Source organism: Dermacentor andersoni, chromosome 7 (assembly GCF_023375885.2).
Source record: "Dermacentor andersoni chromosome 7, qqDerAnde1_hic_scaffold, whole genome shotgun sequence".
NCBI classification, from domain to species: Eukaryota; Metazoa; Arthropoda; class Arachnida; order Ixodida; family Ixodidae; genus Dermacentor; species Dermacentor andersoni.
Window position 1 is genome coordinate 150,078,493 of NC_092820.1, and position 18,802 is coordinate 150,097,294.

Here is an 18,802-nt window from a genome sequence, read left to right on the forward strand (position 1 = left end):
CTTTTGCATCCTTGCCCCACCGTAGCATCTCTTAATTGGAAATGTTTCATCAACAAGGTCATCCGTCAACACCTCGTCTTCAAATAAAGTCTGTACTCACTCACTCGTCAAGCTCAATTTACTTTCTATAGAATATGGAACAGGATGTGTAAAATTTAGAGAAAGGCAAAATTTGTCACATTTGCACAAATTTCAGGGGAGTTCGCAGGTACGTTGATTGCAAAAGTGTTTCTTCAAAGCATTGTTTAAGAACGCAGACATGACAAACGAGGAGTGTGAAAAGGTAGGCAATGTTTGTAGGAAAAGTGCCCGCCATGCTTCCTGAAGCACGACAGGAACTGGAGTTTTATTGCGCGCAGCACAGTCAGCGTTAATATACAAATCTCGGCGACGGCACACTGCAGCAGCACATTTGGCTTCCGAAGTTGCTTGCCTTGTAGTCGTCTCAATTGCACACCAGCTAAGTCACTTAGCTTTCGTTAAGATCACCACTGCGGATGGAACGAGGCCTACATGAAAACGGGAGAAATAAAAGAAGGAATTATCAGAAACTATGACTTCATCTACAAAGCCCCGCAGTTACCCAAGCTGTTTACTATAGTAGTGGGTCTTTCTTTAACTTAAACAGGGTTTCTAATGTCATCTGCTGCATATAGCACAAATCTGTACATTGAGCTGTATTACTCAGAGGTAGACATTAATGACAATGGAAACCAAGATGCATAATTGACCAATTAACAAAATTACACCGATTAACTTCAACTTCCGATTGCTTTAGTGCACATACTGCAATATACAAGTTGAAGCCAGTGATTTCGCAAGGCATGTCCCCACTCCCAACAAATTTTAAATTAAATTCTGGGGCTTTACGCGCCAAAACTGCAATCTGATCACAAGGCCCACTGTATTGCAGGACTCCGGATTAATTTTGACCGTGTTTATAACAAAAATTAATCTTGGACTTCTACATGGCAAAACCATGATATGATTATAAGGCACACCATAGTAAGGGATTCATTTTTACTCGCTGGGGTTTTTTAACGTGCACCCATTGTACACTACATGGGCATTCTTGCATTTCATTTCCATCGAAATGCAGCTGCGGTGGCCTGGATTTGATCCCACGCCCTGGGCATAATACTGCAACACCAAAGCTACTACACCACCATGGTGGGATCTACAATTTACCTTGCCATCTAAAATCCGGTTTACCGGAACTATGGCTCTATTCCCACATTTAAACTATTGAAACAGTTACTGAATCTATCAGACACACATATATGGCAGGATAGGAAGGGCGTGACTGAGGCTAAGAATTCTAAGGAAAAAAAGGAAACCTCGCCTCGTATTTTAAATAAATGTAGTACTTTTTTTCAGAATTGTAACAGATCAGCTGACAACAAGAACTGACTTTAAAAGGTGCTGTGTTAAGTACAAATCTGATGGGTCTGCTGAGGTTAATTCACATCAATTTACATTCTCACAAGAATGCCTCACCTAAGGCGCTGAGGGGCTTGTTGTAGTCCTCCTCGGTGAATACTTTCCTTGGGAAGCTGGTCATGAGCGTGAAAGGAAAGTCCCCGTCTGTCCTGTTCAGCTCCACGTAGAGTCGCACAGCTGCCAGTTCTTCGTGGGCTCCAAAGGTTTGCGTCAACGTCTGCCCGTTTGTTAGGCGCACCTGAAAGACCACAAGTCATTCTGAATTCATAGTTTCCGGCTAAATTTACTAGTGGGGGACCTGGCACCACGACTGGTCAGCTGCTATGTGATGTCTGGCACACAGATTTGTCTAATCTTTGTGGTTGCTGCTTAAACGATTCTTGTTTCGTTAGTAACCCCTTAACTGCCATGATAAATTTCAAAAATTTTTTTTCAAAGGGTGGAATTTCATTAGAGCTGCATATCTGGTGCCACCTTTTAAATATTACACCATGAATGCACAGTGCATTTTAGTAGTTGTGTTTAAAAAAGAAATAGCATTAGTCATTGTGTATTATTTATTTGTTAGAATTACAAGAAACTGCACATATAAATTGCAAAATGTTCACGATTGGTTACCTTGTCATAGACAGTTTAAGGGGCTAATGCCTTTTTCTTTCTAAATTTCCAAGGAAGCGTAATCTTTAGAAACGCAGGGCAGCAACAAGTTCTCTGCAGACATACACAATCATTGTGAACTGCTGCACTTATGACACAATACTAGGTTGAAAATTATAAAGATGCAAAGTCAAAGTCACCCGACGCTAAAAATAAGCGTAGGCAAATCCAGGTATACTACAAACATCATTACCATGCTGGATGAACTGCTGTACCATCAGCTCCCATTGACCAGTAGCGCTAAATGTCGCCCCAGTTTTTTAGCGAGACACTCAATGCCTCAAACCACCCCTTAGGAGACAAACCGAGCAACCAAACACAGGTAGCAGACAAACACAGGCAGGCACCAGGCCACAACAGCAGATACCGTGTTTATCCGATCTTAATGTGCATGCCGTTTCTGTGCGTTCCTCTCATAATCAATGTGCGAACCAAAACAATGTGGTTTCTAATGTAATGCACGTCCACAATAGAAAAGTAGCATGCATTGGACCTCCACAATCAGAAATTAAAATAACAAAATGCACACAACTTATCTTCCCAGAACATAATGTGATTCACATCTACCATATTTATTCTATTACAATGAGGTCATGATTATAAGGCAACAGCAAAGTTGGGGACACAAGGGGGGGGGGGGAGGGGACCTTTATGCACGCTAATATGAGGCGATATAGAGTAGCAGACGGATTATTCAGTTCGGGCGGGGATTGCCGAAATACTGAATTACTTGCACAGACAAAACGCAAAACGGCAATCATTAAACAGAGGGGAAAGTAGCTTGAACAACTGACATGCGGGTCACATGCAAATTTCGCCTTTAGGTGTGGCTTCATGGCAGCACGAGTTTCACCTTAAAGTGTGACTTCACGGCATTGCGGCGTGTGCTGCCATAAAGCCACACTAAGTGGAGAAATTTGCACTGCCGTGAAGCCACATTTAAAGGCAAAATTTGCACGTGAGGTGGGGGTGACTTCGAGGCTAAGGACTCTGGGGAAAGAATCCTGCCTTATATTCAAATAATTACGACAATATTCATCACTGTCACACTTCTCATCTGTCTTGCAATCTTTGTGAGTCTCCAGAATGCTGAGAAAACGACATGGCTCTTTTGCTGGTAGCATTGCATGCAAAATAGCTCATTTGAATGAATGAGCTTTGGTAATATTATGGAAGAACTTGGATGTGTTGCCATCTTGCGGTGAGACAAGGGCAATGAGGCTGGCTCTCACGGTAGATTGTGGCCGTTGCCGCAAACACGGAACAGCCTTCTTGTCTAAATGCAACATGTACGCAACTTATTCTAACCCACTTTCACGGAAAAAAAGAAAGAGCGCGGGTTAGAATTGAGCAGAAACAGTAATCAATTAATGACCCACACCAGAATTTCTTAACAACAGTACACTTAAAAACAATGTACCTGAAGCTTGCATTGGTCGTACTCTTTCTTTGGCTCCAATGGTGCAACTGGAGCAGCAGGCTTGACCACGCTTGGAGGAGGGGGACCTCCCATGTTAAATTTCTCTCTCCGCTCCAACTTGTCCCTTTCAATGTCCTCAAGTACTTTCTTTCTGTTGAATGCAATGAAAGATAAATGAAAGGGGTAAGTCGACGTTTAGATGCGAGTGTACCACGATGGTGTGGCATCATGAACACTGGCTTTCTGTGTGTTTAGCAGTGATCTAGAGTTTCGGAGACCCGTTGAAGCGAGAGGCAGACCAAGCATACACGTCCCCCTACCTGCGCCTTTCATGACAGCGTCGGCTTCCCACTGCGGGCGACACTTTCAGCCGTGGGGGTGGAGTGGACACTAAGGCATGGCCGGCTTCACTTCGTACTGCCAATGTGAAGATATTGACAACATGGCGTGGAACCGTATCTTTTGTTGCAAACTCTCAAATTCCCCAAAGTGATTTTTCTTCTAGTTTAGATTTGCCTTTTCTGACTGCCCGATAATTTGGAAAATTGTGCGGCCCCTTTTGTGTGAGAGATATCCATCAGCGACTGTACTTATTTACACGAAAAGGCCAAATTTCAATATAACGAAGCAAATTGCCAATTTAGCTGGCTTTGTTCTATCAAGGTTTAACTGTATATGTGAACCTAAACGTACTGCCAAGGACTACATGATTTCGTGAAGTACAGTTCCTAATTTTAAAATGGGCATTATGAAACTAGAGTACTCAACACTATTTAGTATATTACAGTGTCAAACAAGTCAACAACAAAAAAAGTGATTGATAAACGTTCATTTTATTTTCAAAAGATGCCAGCAATTTGGAAAAGGAAGCATCGTGAAAGGGTAATCATTTAACAGCTTGATACTTTGGGCAGCAAAATTGGCATGCAACGAAAAACAACATATGTTAGAATAAACTGTATCGCTTTATGCCACCTATACGAATTCTTCCTTTTTAACCTTACTCCTTCTAAAGTAAAGGGTCAAGCTTGCGCATTGCATGATATGTTTTGTTTTGCATACAGTGGAATGCATACATACATACATAAAACATAATGCATAAACTCATACATAAAACTCACTTAAATGGAAACGTTGGATAAAAAGGAACGAGAGTACCGCATGTGGTTGGCCAGCCAAAGGCATATTGTTAAACAGAACACATTTCTTTCTGAACTTTTAAACGAAACTAGAGCCAAATTACTGCACACTTCATAAGTCGTTATACCACATACAAAACATGAACAGTCCAACAAACATAAAATTAGAAATGCTGAACAGTCAATGAAATCCAATAAATCAAGCAGTTGCGATGGTGCGACATCCAACGACTACTATGTGACGTTCAGGCCGCTCAGCTTTCAACCTAACATGTCTCGTGACGATGCCAGTACGGGAGCGAGAGCACAAAACGCCAGCAGTGGCTGCAAAAATAGGCAGCCTGAAACATGTGAGGTGTGGCAAAGTTGCACATTGTGCAAGTCCTCCTTTTCATGGACAATGAAAGCGAACAGAAAATACAGGCTGCTGGGAACAACAGCATGTTTAAGGACTGGATGAGTACACCTCAACATGAAGAAATGGAGGAAGTACTATCCTTGTGGTTCAAGCATCCATAAAGTGCCAACTTTCTCATCAGTTGCAAAATTCAGAAAAAAAAAGGCCGCAAAGGCTACATCTAAAACGGACATCTATGGCTTACACACGAGCAATGATAGTCAAAGAAGAGCGCAGTAACATCAATTTATTCACTGCAGTAAAATAAAAACACTCCATGCTCTTCAAATAAAACGATGGTTCTTAATTTTTGTGCCAATCATTTAAACGACACCTTGGATGATTATTATTAAGCACATTATTCTATCCCTTTGAGTTCTGCTTAAGCAGATTATACTGTATTTGTTTTTCTGTAAGACACACGATTTGGACCTTTTAGTGACCGATACGTTGTGAACAATCTGTACAGATTTGGAAAACATTTTTTTCTTTAACTATGGTCAATGACTTGTTCTACAAATAAGGCATGGAGAGAAAAAAAGAAGAAAGGCTGTGGAATATACCCCAACAAGCACTTTGCATGCTGTCATTGGTCAATCTCGGTGTAATATGCTTAAAAATAAATAAAATAATAAAGAAAAATATGTGTACGTAAACACAAGAGAAGGCTTACTTTGCTAGCATGGCTTCCATCTTCTCCCTCTTCTTTTCTTCGGCCAACTTCAGCATTTCCTGTTCCTCGATCCTGGGGTGGCAAAAAGGAAGAGCACAGCACTAAGTGCCATGTGCTATGGTCTGGACACCACAGTGACCGACACATCCACTGTGCTGGTCCACAAGCGGAACTGTTGTGACAAGTGCTCCTGCATCCAATCTTGGAGATGTGTGGCAATCTTCAATTTCCACACGTCTCCAAGGCCTTCTTCGGAGTATACAAATTTAGCCCCCTCTTTCTGTGCACACCCTGAACAAACCATCTTGGAGCATGGGAAGCAATGCGCAGTACACAACACACACGCAAAGAAACAACATAACGAAAAAGACAAATGTTTCCATTTATTACATTCATTCTCCTTTTTTTTATTTTATTCTCCTTTTTTTTGTACTGTGTACTGCTCCCGCCAAGATGATTGGCCACTAACTCGCCCAATTATTTACTCCGCTAAACCCTCAACAACACCCAGCATTTGGTGTCGCAGTGCTCCCTCCCACATCTTCTCTACCAGCATTTACTCCACCTACGTGTCAACATGTGCCAATTGCTATGGCACGCACTGCCTTCAATGCACTGCACAGCACAAATGCAGCAGTGAGAAAGGCCCCAAATCGACACGCCAAAAGCAGCTCTAAATGGCTGCCAGTATAGTTATTACTTATCAGACCTCTCGGTGTTTGCACTGAGACGGGAGATAGCTCAAGCACATCTATATAATTAAGGGACACATACTACGTTCCAGAACAGCGGCACCTTTTCATTCTTAATATGCTTCACTGCTTAACACTAAGCACTGCGGCGAAGCCGGCTTTAGGAAACCAGCCAAAAACCAACTTGGCCGAGATACGATTATCAGGACTGCCGATCACCTACTTCAGTCATTTCGAGGTGGGATCACGAGTAGGGTATGACAAGCTTAACCACGAGTATACATTTTTCATCTTCAAGGCAAGGTGCGAGAATGAATTTGAGCCTCTGCACTGCTAAATTTACATAACCACAGCATTGAATCAAAACGAAAGATGCAGGAACATTACAGAATGGCGAGACATCAAATGGGAACACAACACATAGGAGTCAATGGGCTTTAGGTTGGGACCACGAAAATGTGACATAGCAGCCAGAAAAATGCAACAGCAAGGAACATACCAACGAGGTTCCACTGTATAAGACCAGATCAACACTAACTCCAAAGTTCTTTCTCAAGAAAGTGCATGAAATTCGCAAATTCTTGTTTAGCACTTTTGTCAAATAGTGGAAATCTCCAGGCCACTCTAATTTTATCACCATCACTACAACATTACAATCGCATCTTGTTACGAGTATTGGGTTTGCTATCAGCACAGCTGTATAGCTTTCACGCAATGCGTCATGAACAGCTCTTTGGTGTTTAAGAAAGAAAGAAAGAACACAATGGTAGGGCTCACTTTTGCCGAGTGGTGGCAATCTCCTGGCCAAACTTCCGGCGCTCCTTTTCTCGCTCGATGGCTTCCTTCTTCTCTTTCTCCTCCCGCTCTAGCCGCCGTTGCCGTATCTTTTCTTCCAGCCTGAGTAGTTTCAAAGAACAGGTCGAACAGAATAGGCGACTTTCGTTAATCCGACCCAGACAGGACCATTGAAATCGATCAAATTATCTGGTGCATTGTAATACACAAGATGCAGAAAGGCGCCACAAGAAACTGCCAATTCATTCGGCAGTGTTTGCCCAATCCTAACACGTGCCCACTTTCTATGTGTTCAAAGTAGACAACGTAGCAATAAAATTGAAGCTCCCAAACAAAACAAATCTAAAGACCAGCCGATTTTTAGCAAGAAAAATGGGCAAGGGTCTATCTAATATGTGTTGCACAATAGCAGCCAGTTTTTTAAAACCAGCTTCACTGCAAATATTTTTTAACGTCCGCTTCGCCGTAGCACGTTTGTGTTATGTGGTTTCGTATTTGATTGCACTATGCGAGAAATTTCCGGCCCCATTTTCTTGAAAAAAGAAAAAGAAAAAGGTGCTTGTTAGAATCAGGCTAATAGTGTAATCAGACATTGTGAGCTATCATTATTGCTTAAAAACCAACCTAGGGCAGGCCGAAGATAGGCATTTTCGACGGGAGATGACGTGTGTTCAACAAGTTCACTGTCCTCTAAGTACTGCGGAGACAGATGCTGCCACTAAAGGTTTCGCTATTGGGGTCATGTATGCTGACTCTTCAAGCTCAAATTATTTGGTGAAGGCCAATCTAGGATCAAAATAACCAAGGTCTGGGCCCATTGAAATGCATGTCGAACTTACAAAGTCTACTGTACCAGGGGCATTTGAATAGTGAAATTTCCGAACCATATCTAACGGTAATATTCAAGAAAAATGAACCTTGAATGTCGAATTGAACATGTTCTCATTTCTGAAGCAGCATGAAATATAAAGTCTGGGTAGAGCCCGTTTCATTAAAAGAAATCAGGCTTATATCCATGATTTGACACATGCCTTTAGCACCATACACAAATAGACGTCAAGCTAACAGGACCTTGTAGATAAGAAAAAATATACTTGTAATTACCTGCAACACCGTGGCAATGACAGTAATGAAAAGCAGGAACAGCATGTCGATACATCTACAGTGTTCTGTTTGTTAAAGATGAGAGGTGTGATACTACACCACCACACATTGTTTTATGTGAATGCAAACGTGGTGAGACAGGCTGAAATTTTATTTCATATAAGTTTACATATGGACTCCTTAAATGAGAGCCGTTCTTATTAAATGGCTGGAAAGTATTAAGAAGAAGCTATCTGCCGTGTACATTCACACAGGAACTGGTGCCCATATGCAACCAATTGCAGTTCTGTAGCAAAACAACACGAAACAGTCCCCACTCCCGTCCTTGTCTTTCCTTCAGGACTACAATGAGCATTGCTCATATATTCAAAAGAAGTCAAATTTTTACCACTTTGAATAACGAATTCTCGTATCAAGTACAAACTGAATGGCAGAAACTATTTGATTTGTATTCCAAGTTTCTAACATTTGCACAACCCTTAGAATGTTTAAAAAGCCTTACTATAATCAAAGTAGTGACAGCAAACTAAATTATAACTATTCTTGATGTTTTAATTAGAACTATAGCAACCCGATCCCCACAGAAAAGTTGGCAGTTAAGGTGAGCAACGATTGTAATGAACTGTAGCTCTTTTATGGTGGGGCACAGAAATTTATCTCGTTAGTGCTGTCAACGGACGTCTTCCTTCCACTGTAATAATGTTTCGTTTTTATGCACGTTGATCAGCTCTTGTGTTCTATGTGTCTAGGAGGGACTCTAGGTAATCTAGGACCCATATATATAAGTGGAAATGAAGAGTAAAGTCACATTGTGTGCGAACTCATCAGGTTACGGTGACATTGACAGCCTCCGTTTCATGTCCCAAGCCACGCTGCACTTGGTGCACATTTCAAACCCGTCACACTAAAAGTTGTTGCAATTATCTATTGTTTTCAAGTAATTCAGGCTCCATATTGTCAACACTAGTTCAACAGCTATCTAATAAAGAAATAATGGCAAGATAAAAACTTCCTGTCAGTACTTCCTTAAAAAAATGAAATGATGCATGTTACAAACAGTGTGAACTTTAACTTATAAACATAAGTAGTTGATGGACTATAGTGGAAAAATATAGAGTAAATAAGTAACTATATATCAATAAAAATAGGTATATATAGAAATACAGGAAGGAAAAAACAAGCAAGCCTACTTTCTTGCTTGTTCCTGCTTTTCCTCTTCGGTAAGTGGCTTGACCTCTTCCACGGACTCGGAGAAACTTTTGTGTCCGGACTTGACGGCATGGAATTCTACTTCTGGTGAACTCCTGAAGAGCTTGCCACACCTTAAACATAGTAGAACATGCCACTGTTTGTTAACGATTACACACAGCACCTCGAGTTACACAGAGGAGGTTTGGCTGACTTCGCTAATTTGAAATCTTTGTTGAACATCACGAGCTTAACATGGCACAAGCTGGAAATGTAAAACATGACAACCACTTATTTGTGGCTTTAAATATTTGAAAATCAGATTTTTCTGACCCTCCGACTTCTTACCATGTGCCAGATTTTTGCCCCCGATGTTGAATCAGTGGACCTTTCATGCTACAAATACTCTGTCTCATAAAATTCATTGTGTGTGTCTGTGTGTTAGATGTATGTGTGTGCGCATGTTTGTGTACATGTCAGTGGTGTCTGGTACTACCAGACTACCACATCAGGTTTCGGAGACTCCTTTTTCATGTACAAAGCCACTTTTTGCTTGGCACAAGTTTTGAGCTTGTCGCAATAAAAGCTAGCATAATTAGCTATTTGTTGCACCCTTAAAGCATAATTTAGCATAATTACTGGATTGACAGCTATCCATTAAACAAACATAAAAACTAGGCAAAAATATAGTCAGAACTATTTTAACCCTTTCTCTCCTGCTGACAAGTATTATCACCACCAGAATTTGTACCAATACAGACAATGACGAACAAAGTCGACATTCCTAGGAACGTCTGGAAAATTTGGTACACTTTTCATAATTTAATGCAGTACAGAAAGGGTTAACTAGCCATACATCCAACCAATTTTACCTTTCAACACAACTGACAGCCTTCTTTATGGTCAAGCATACTGCCTTCTTAAATCTATGCGAAACTAAGCAGAACAAATGTCCTTGTTCCACTTACTCGTCACACTTGAAACTCTTGGCTGCGGCTGCTGCGGCTGCTTCAGATACAGATTCCTTACTGGCTTCTCCTGCTTGGTCTTTATGCTCCGCAGTGTGGCTTACAGACTCTAAAACAAAGCATCGCAAAGAAGCCAACGGTAAATGTTAGCTACCAAATATGAACACCAGGAAAAGTACACATATTCAGTGTAATGATAGTGAGCCACTTTCTCTCTTTTTTTTTCATTACAACACTGAGAAAGGATTTAGTACTTGGCACAGTAGCGTTCTCACTCAAATTTAGCAGCAAAATCGCACTTTACAGTGCGGATTGCTCCGTAAGGACACTAACACAGCGGCAGTGCTGCCATGTGTAGCTCGATCTCACTGAGGATACTCGGTTTCACACATTGCAAGCAATGCCCCGGAAGCTATGCAAGCAGTTCGACATAAGCCCCACTCCACACGTTTTACTGTGTAGTTGTTTTTGATCGGTGACATTTCTACTAACTGACCAATTTACATAGTCTTACAAGAGGGCTCTATAGATGGCGCCACGATCCCATGTAATGTTACATGCTGCTGGCTGACCACTCCTGAATTCTCTACTTCCTCTGTGGACTTAGAGCAGATGGAAGTACCAAGTTGCCTCTGCACCCACAAAATCGCTGACATGGAGTTTTGGGTTTAGGGCTCACCAGCTTTCAAAACACAAGCTACACACCATGAAGCCAAAATGCATGACAAGTACTCGGCACTGACTGCTGAACGGATGCTGGCCAACAAGACTACAAGCTAAAGCAAGGCGTGTATCACGTTTTGCTTTTTCGTCTCCCGACACAGCACAGCAGGTATCTCAACGCAAGGCTCGAAATTTCAAATTAAACAAAATATGATAATAATAAACTATGGAGTTTTACGTGCTAAAACCATGATCTGATTATTAAGCACACCGTGGTGGGAGACTCCAGAAATTTGGCCCACCTGCGGTGCGGTTCTTTAACGTGCACCTAAACCTAAGTGCATGGGTGTTGTCGCATTTGGCCCCTATCGAAATGCGGCCGCCGTGGCCGGGATTCGATCCCGCCACCTCGTGCTTGGCAGCCCAACACCATAGGCACTAAGCAACCAAGGCGGGTGATTTAAACGCAATTCACATGATCGACAGATCACAGCAGCCCGGACGAGCTATTACATTACAGAATCCTCACCTGCAGCCGCACCCACAGCCTGCGGTTGCGGTGCGGGCGCTTTGGGCACAGGCTCGGCCGGGTCGGCGGTGTCCATCGGTTCGTCTGCGTGCGCTAGAAGCCTGCAAACAGCGCGAAGGAAAGTTGACATGTGAACAACCGCCAACCATCGATTTCTAAACTACGCACGCGATCTGCCGCGATGTTCGCTATACGAGGAAAAATTGTGAACCAACCTATGTTGTTTTCTCAGAATGCGTTTAGAACGTTTTGGGAGGTGGCGATTTGTGGCACTGTGGGTTATGATGCCCCCTTACCACCGCGCCGTAACCGTACGCGGGAGCCAAGCCGTACCTCAAGCGCCACTTCCTCGTAGACCAGTTCAGAAGTTCAAGAGCCCCGCGCAGCGCCTTCATACGGCGTCGGCGTCTACGATTAGATGTGCAGCTTATCGACGACGGCATCTCATTTTATCACTTTGTGTACATATGTTAAGCTGTGTATACATGTATGTGAAAGTGTGAAAGAAAGACGAATGCAAATCAAGTAGCCCGTTCATAGATACGACAGCATCTCAAAACGCCAGGTGTCACAAAAGAAAAATGCGATAACGTTCACTGTACCACCTCACGCTGATACCGTACTATTGTACGGTCTTTGCTAGGTTAGACTGCGCTATCTTCGGGATCGGCCAACGAAAGCGGCAAGACACGTAGAAATCGCGGCAATTAGTTCCGTAAGAAATCTAAACGCTTTCACAACTCACCATTCCATGGCGGCTTCCACGTTCTGGTCACCACAGACCTCCACCGCCTTCTTCCTAGAAGATTCCGAGAAGACGAAACGGAATCTAAGCTGCTGGGCAGATGTCACTACACAAATCATCACTGCTCTAGTGAGCAAAATTACGTGGAGTGGACTTACGCTCTCTCAGTTGAGAACCCCATCTCTTCTAGGATGCTTATTATGGCCGACATGACGGAGGCGATCCGAGGTTGTCGGTCTTCGCAAAAGGCACAGCGGAATGATCGAGAGAACAAACGCGATACTAACGCATAAGTGTACGGAAAACCACGGTGTACAAAATTCGCCCCAGCTTTCAAAATCCCTCAAAAGGCTTGACCAGAAAACACCTTTCCTCGCGCGACAGCTCGCGCTGGCTTGAAACAACGTGCTGCCGATGCCGCTTTCTCGGTGCAGTTTCATTTCGTACTTCGCGCATAAAATCAAAATGAGTATCTTAGCAGGCTATGACGGTTTGCAGAAGTTAATAGTATTTAAAATATGCATTATTTTTTTATTTAGAACGCAGATACATTTATTTATAATTACGAATTGCTGACTTCACGTGTTTATAGTAGTTTCGGTTCTCGTTTCCCAGCACGGGGCTCTAACGTAGGTTCTAACCGCGATTGTGACCCTCCAACGCAAAACGGCGCGAAAGTTTAAGTAGTTTAACGAACTATAGTTAGCATTCTTACGTGTGCTCGGAAATAACTGCTGTTATAATAACGAAACCTATCTCATTGTCTCAATTCTCACGCCTTAATGAAATGCTGTGCTTTGAATTAAGTAACGCATGGGGCTTGAAATGTGATGTAGCCGACGTAGCTTCGATCGACTGAAATGCGCTTGCTCATACCGAGTTTTACCTCAAATGTGGTGTAGTCTTCCTTCACGTAAACACAGACCGCCCGACCTAGTATGTAGTTGCTGGACGAATAAACCGCTCTTATACAGCGTCGACTCGTTATCTTCTATTGCTGCTTTATTTTCTTCATCAATCTGCCCGTACTTGGCGCGCATGTTTATGCGGTCGCATGCAAAATGCGCGCAACGCCTTTCCGCGACCGGCGTCCGAGCGTAACCACATCCGCTCCGGTGCGCGCCGCTGGTGGCGGTCTGCTGGCCGCCTTCCAAGGGGGTGGATACCCATCTTCGGTGTCCACACAGCTTGGCGTGGCCTAGCCGAGCTGTCAAATCGGCGCTGAACCATCGCCGGGCCGTCCGGAACGGAGCAGCGGTCAGCGGCCGTGCAATGGAGAGGTGATTGTGAACGCGCGCCCGAAGTCGTGCCCGCCTTCAATCCTGACAGATACTCCCTCAAGAAATGTTCAAATCGTACTCGCGTCTCCGAGATGGAAAGGTGGCGACGCTTCCACCGATCGGCTCACGGACTGCCGACAACAGGTAGTGAACGCCGACGCTGCCAAACAAAACGTCGTACTTAATTGTCCGTTTTTGTTAGTGCGTCTCTGTGTTCGTTGTTAACAGTGTCAGCTGTTTCGCTTAATTGTCCGACTTTCGTACGAATTAGGTGTGCAAGTTCTTGGGCGGACCTTCGATGCAGTGGCGAACCCGTGACGGCCGTTCCTCCACGACGTCAATGCACATGTGTATCGGGAGTGCTCGGCAAGCATTATTGACACATACGCGGTGCGAACAAAGGCGGCCGAAGGCGTGCCGTCATATACGTTGACATGCCCTTGCTGCCATGCCCCTGTAGCTCCGGCTCGCACCTGTGGTTTGCGCCTAATTGAAACAGATAAAGAAAAAAGGAACGCGACACACGCTTCGTACACTGTCTCGCGCGCGCGCGCTACGTAACGAGCATGAGAGCAGCCCAAATCTCTGGATAGTACGACGTCGTGTCATCGATTCCCAGTCATCGGGCGGTTTTCTCGTTTTTGTTCTCTTATTTCCAGTGCTACATTGCGCTTGTGTTGTGTTTCTGCTGGCCCGCCAGCACCACCAGCTATCGATCAACCATGATGCGAAGCATGATTCTGGTAGGAGTTTCGACCTTGCTATTCTCATGGAAATGTGTATGCGTGCATGTGCTGGCAATAGAAAAATGGGAGAGCCATGCTTCATGAAGCCCGCATTACCCTAAACGGCATGTTGCCTTTTATACAGCCTTTAGCATGCATCTGTAGTATCGCTAGTTTCCGTTCGGCCATGTCATAAACCATGAAGCTCCTTTCGTCCGCTCTCAGTGCTTATATATTAAGCAGTTGCAGGTCTCTGAAAATTTGTGATAAAATGCACCATGCCTTACGTGATGATACTGGGAAGGCATGTTTTGTTACATGTTGGTAGAAGATGTGAGCCAGTTAACTCCAGTCGCAGTGTGCATATATATATATAGTCTGTAACAAAATTTACTATACGTTGTTAACAGCGGACACGGTTGTTGGAAATTAGTCCTTTGTTATTCCAGTAATGGTTCAAGTCAAACTTGCTGATGGTACACTCCTCACATGCAGCACTCGTGCTGTGCCCTCCTTCACCCTCACCTTTTTCAGGCACTTTATACATCTGTTGGTTTCTGCCCTTCTCAATGTACAAACCCAGGTAGTGCTATCATGTTCATATTGTGGCCTGTGTGTTGAATGCAGCATTGATTTCCAACGTCGTTGATCGTAACCTGTTGCTTTATCATCAAAAACTACCATCTTTATGTGGTTACTTCTTTTTTAACAGTGTGCTAATTGCATGACACATGCCTCTTATATTGCTTTCGCATGCTTGCTTTTGTCTGCTTGCTACTTCACACTAATCAATAATTCGTGCTGTATCTCTTGTTGCATCTAAGCATGACAAGCTCCGTCTCTTGTCTGCAAGTTAAATATGCCGACGGCTAAGCTGCACACTGCTTGCATCCTAATTTCAGTCGCAGATGATGTCCGGCACTCGCCGCGACAGCCTCGTCCCCGAAGGCTTTGTCGCGGCACGCCGGGAGAGTCTGCGACCCGATGGCCTTCCTTTGCCCTTGCCAACACGTCGGGGCAGCCTGCTTCCACCCGAGGGCTATCTCAGAGTTCGCCGGGATAGCGTGAGGCCGCAGCGACGTGACAGCTACATTCCGCCCGAACTGTTCCTTGGCCGCAGGGTGAGCTTGGCGCCGGAGGCCCTGAACCGGAGGCTGAGCCTGGCGGCCGCTGTGATCAAGCCGCCGGGCGACAGTGCATCCCCGACAGAGGACAACACGCCCTCCGGAAGCTACTCGAGTTTCGACGCAGTCGTCCGGGACCGAATACTCCAGGACAAGAAGACCGACGTGGATGTCCGTGGAGAGCCGACGGTGACCTTCCGCAAGGATGGGGAGCAGACGGGCATAGACCTGGAGGCGAAGGATGCCTTGGCGCAGCTCAGGGTGGGCGAAGACGCCCCCGTTTTGGAAAGGGTAAGGAATGCTGTGAGCGGGAGAGATGGCACGAATCCCCAATTACAGCCTTGCAATTAGTAATTAAAAGGGCAGCGAAGAAGAACGTAAAGCTCGTAACTTGTTAGCCTAAAGATTACTCTTATTATTCCAGTGCATGGCAAAATTGTACATGAGTGGCAATGATACTGTGGAAAATGCTGCATTACGGTAGCTTGACTGGCCCCACCACACCTCAGAAACACGAAGGCATTGAGAAGTAACCTAACGCAATTCAGAAAATGCACATTGTAAACAACTTACAAATGCACATTAGAAACACCCATTTCCAAGCTGAGCTACACTCGAAGATTACGCTTTTGGTCTTGCAAAAAGCCTGGCCTTGTAAGTGAGCAAAGGCTGCTACGAAGTCAGAAATTTATGCAAGAAGAAAAGGCAGGAGCCTATGGAAGCTTCTACACCTGTACCTTGTGAAGTCACAATTTTGGACAGCATCCACTTGGTCTAGTCAGCTGTTTACAAATAAAGGTTACATTGCATTTGGAGATAGGCACACTCGGCCTGACCTGTCAACTTTTGGAATATTTTGCTTGCATAGAGATAAGCCAAATATATAAAAATGACAAGCCATCTGTGGCATCACATTGATGCCATGAGTGCCATAATTTTGGAATGAAAAAGAAACATTTCTTCCTTATCTTTACTAATACACAACTTTCACTGAAGGAGTACAAATAGAGTATTTAAAGAATGCTCTAATAGAATGCAACAACTAAGTGATTCCTTTTGCGTCCCAGTGATATATTTCCATCCTGAAGATATTCTGTTTGCTCTTGGGGTTGCCATTGTAATGGGGGACTGGATTAGACTCCCCAGTTTCATCGCACACCATTCTCCTACTGGTCCAGAATGCATGCCATCGTGATGGTGTAGGCTGGGTATGGCAGCAAGTAGACAACACAACCAACACCCGATAATCCACGGTTGAATTGTTCAAGATTCTTGTTAATTCAAGAAAAGCTGAAAGTTTCACTTGGGCCACCATATATATTCATCTTATTTTACCCGCCATGGTGGCGTAGTGGCTTTGGCATTGCGCTGCCAAGACCAAATGCGCGAGGTCAAATCCCGGCTGTGGCAGCCGCATTCCTGTGGCAAAATGCAAAAACGTGTCCATGTGCCATGCATTGGGTGCATGCTAAAGATCCTCAGGTGTTATAGATTAATCCGGAGTCCTGCACTAAGGCATGCCTCATCATTGTGTCGTGGTTTTGGCATGTAAAACCCCAGAATAAAATTTTTTAAATATATATTTTATGTACTTCGAAGTTGCTTAGTCAAACTAGGCATTTGGTTTAATTAAAAGTTATTAACTCTCTGGGACATAGCAATCATTCAAGATAGGCTGATAATGAAAGGACAATGTTAAGAGAATTGGCATTTAAACAGAGCACTCGTTTGGCTGTTTCGCTATGTCAGGATATGCTTAACAGTACCCGCCGTGGTTGCTCAGTGGCTATGGTGCTTGGCTGCTGAGCACGAGGTCGCGGGATCGAATCCCGGCCACGGCGGCCGCATTTCGATGGGGGCGAAATGCGAAAGCACCCGTGTACTTAGATTTAGGTGCACGTTAAAGAACCCCAGGTGGTCAAAATTTCCGGAGTCCTCCACTACGGCGTGCCTCATAATCGGAAAGTGGTTTTGGCACGTAAAACCCGATAATTAAATTTTTTTTTGCTTAACAGCAGCTCTGTCCTGAGCATTTCCGATGAAAGTTTTTTGCAATCTTGCTGGTTTTGTGCATATATGTATTTTATTTTTTTGTTTTCGTGATGTGGCTGCTAAGTTGTATGATAAGCAAGGCCAGTATTAAATTTCATGTCTCTCAACATAAGGCTTCTGAAAGTCATCACCTCTGCTCATGTTCCTGTCGTTGGTTTTTGTTGTCCTTCGATGCAGAGAAACTATAAATGCATACTGACTAAATATCAGAATCTCGATGTCAAGTTTCCATGTTCGTATGATGCTGCTACTAAGCACGACAATTGGGCATTTCATTCCTGTTCAAGGTGGCCACCTAATAATGTGAGGTAGAATGCTGAAATGCTTGAGTACTGAGCTTGTATACTGTCCTGTCTACATGAAGTCTGTGCGCATCAGTTCCATATCAAGGAAAATTGGAATTCGTTAAATTTTATTTCTAGCTGTGGAGAGTACATTTGTAGAAGAACAAAAACAATGAACTATTATTTGACTGAATTTAACGACCGGTATGCGAGTTTAGTGGTAATTGATGTAGTATCTCACTGTTTTTGTCCTTGTGCAAACTAACTAGTAATTAGTCTGTTAAAATGTCCACAGTTTCGAACTCATTCTAGCATATAAAAAACATTTTATAGGCTATACGTTAAAAAAAGCTTGCAGTGCTTAAATCAGCATTTTGAGTTATCAAACTCAGCCTGGCATATACGTTACATTGGAAATTATAGTTAAATTTCATATTGCCCACCCTTGGGGGCATGGTGGGTAAGGACTTTCTGCTGACAAGTACAAGTTTACAGCTTCAATGTTCAGCCACGGTGACTGCACTCATCGGGAGCTGAATGCTCAAGTATGCTCAAGTAATATGCTTTGGGAGCGCATCAATGAAGCCCAGACGGTCAAAGTTAATACAGGGTGCTCAATTATGGTGCCTTCATCAAAGACCCTGCGCTGCTGAGGGACATCAGTCCGACCACTTCCTAATATTTTTCACACCACTCTCATCTCCAGCATATCGCAGCAGCACAGGTTTCAGATATCATTTGCTGTTTCGATGTCCACGAAACAAGCAACAGTGTCCTAGAGGTTGCTTCTGAGAAATTTAGTGCAACGGTGTTTTCTTGTGCATTTTGTCTCTGATACAGTACTGGTACACACAAATAGTACATATATTGTCAGCCAGCAGAGTTCTTTTGATGCAAAACCATATCTGTTTGATTTTGTTGTTTCAC

The 18,802-nt window shown here is 43.7% G+C and overlaps 2 protein-coding genes across 4 annotated transcripts in view; one reads left to right on the plus strand and one right to left on the minus strand.

Annotated features, from left to right (window-relative positions):
* Positions 1-295: 295 nt before the first annotated feature.
* On the minus strand, positions 296-12,835 carry LOC126533609 (UBX domain-containing protein 1-like). Its single transcript, XM_050180773.3, has 10 exons — positions 12,569-12,835; positions 12,411-12,464; positions 11,666-11,766; positions 10,474-10,582; positions 9,508-9,639; positions 7,196-7,315; positions 5,727-5,798; positions 3,518-3,668; positions 1,498-1,678; positions 296-509 (listed from the first exon to the last, which is right to left on the minus strand). The coding sequence occupies exons 1-10, from the start codon at positions 12,619-12,621 to the stop codon at positions 466-468; spliced, it is 1,017 nt and encodes a 338-aa protein (XP_050036730.1). The 5' UTR covers positions 12,622-12,835; the 3' UTR covers positions 296-465.
* Positions 12,836-13,523: 688 nt separating this feature from the next.
* The window catches only part of LOC126533600 (uncharacterized), a 53,615-nt gene continuing 48,336 nt past the window's right edge, over positions 13,524-18,802 (plus strand). The window contains exons 1-2 of one of the 3 annotated variants that reach the window (XM_050180764.3): positions 13,524-13,834; positions 15,536-15,830. In XM_050180764.3, the coding sequence (XP_050036721.1) occupies positions 13,755-13,834; positions 15,536-15,830 (375 nt within the window). In that variant the 5' untranslated portion in view covers positions 13,524-13,754. Of the gene's footprint in view, positions 13,835-13,857; positions 14,434-15,317; positions 15,831-18,802 lie in introns of those variants that run through there. The other 2 variants (XM_050180763.3, XM_050180762.2) reach the window with 2 other exon arrangements.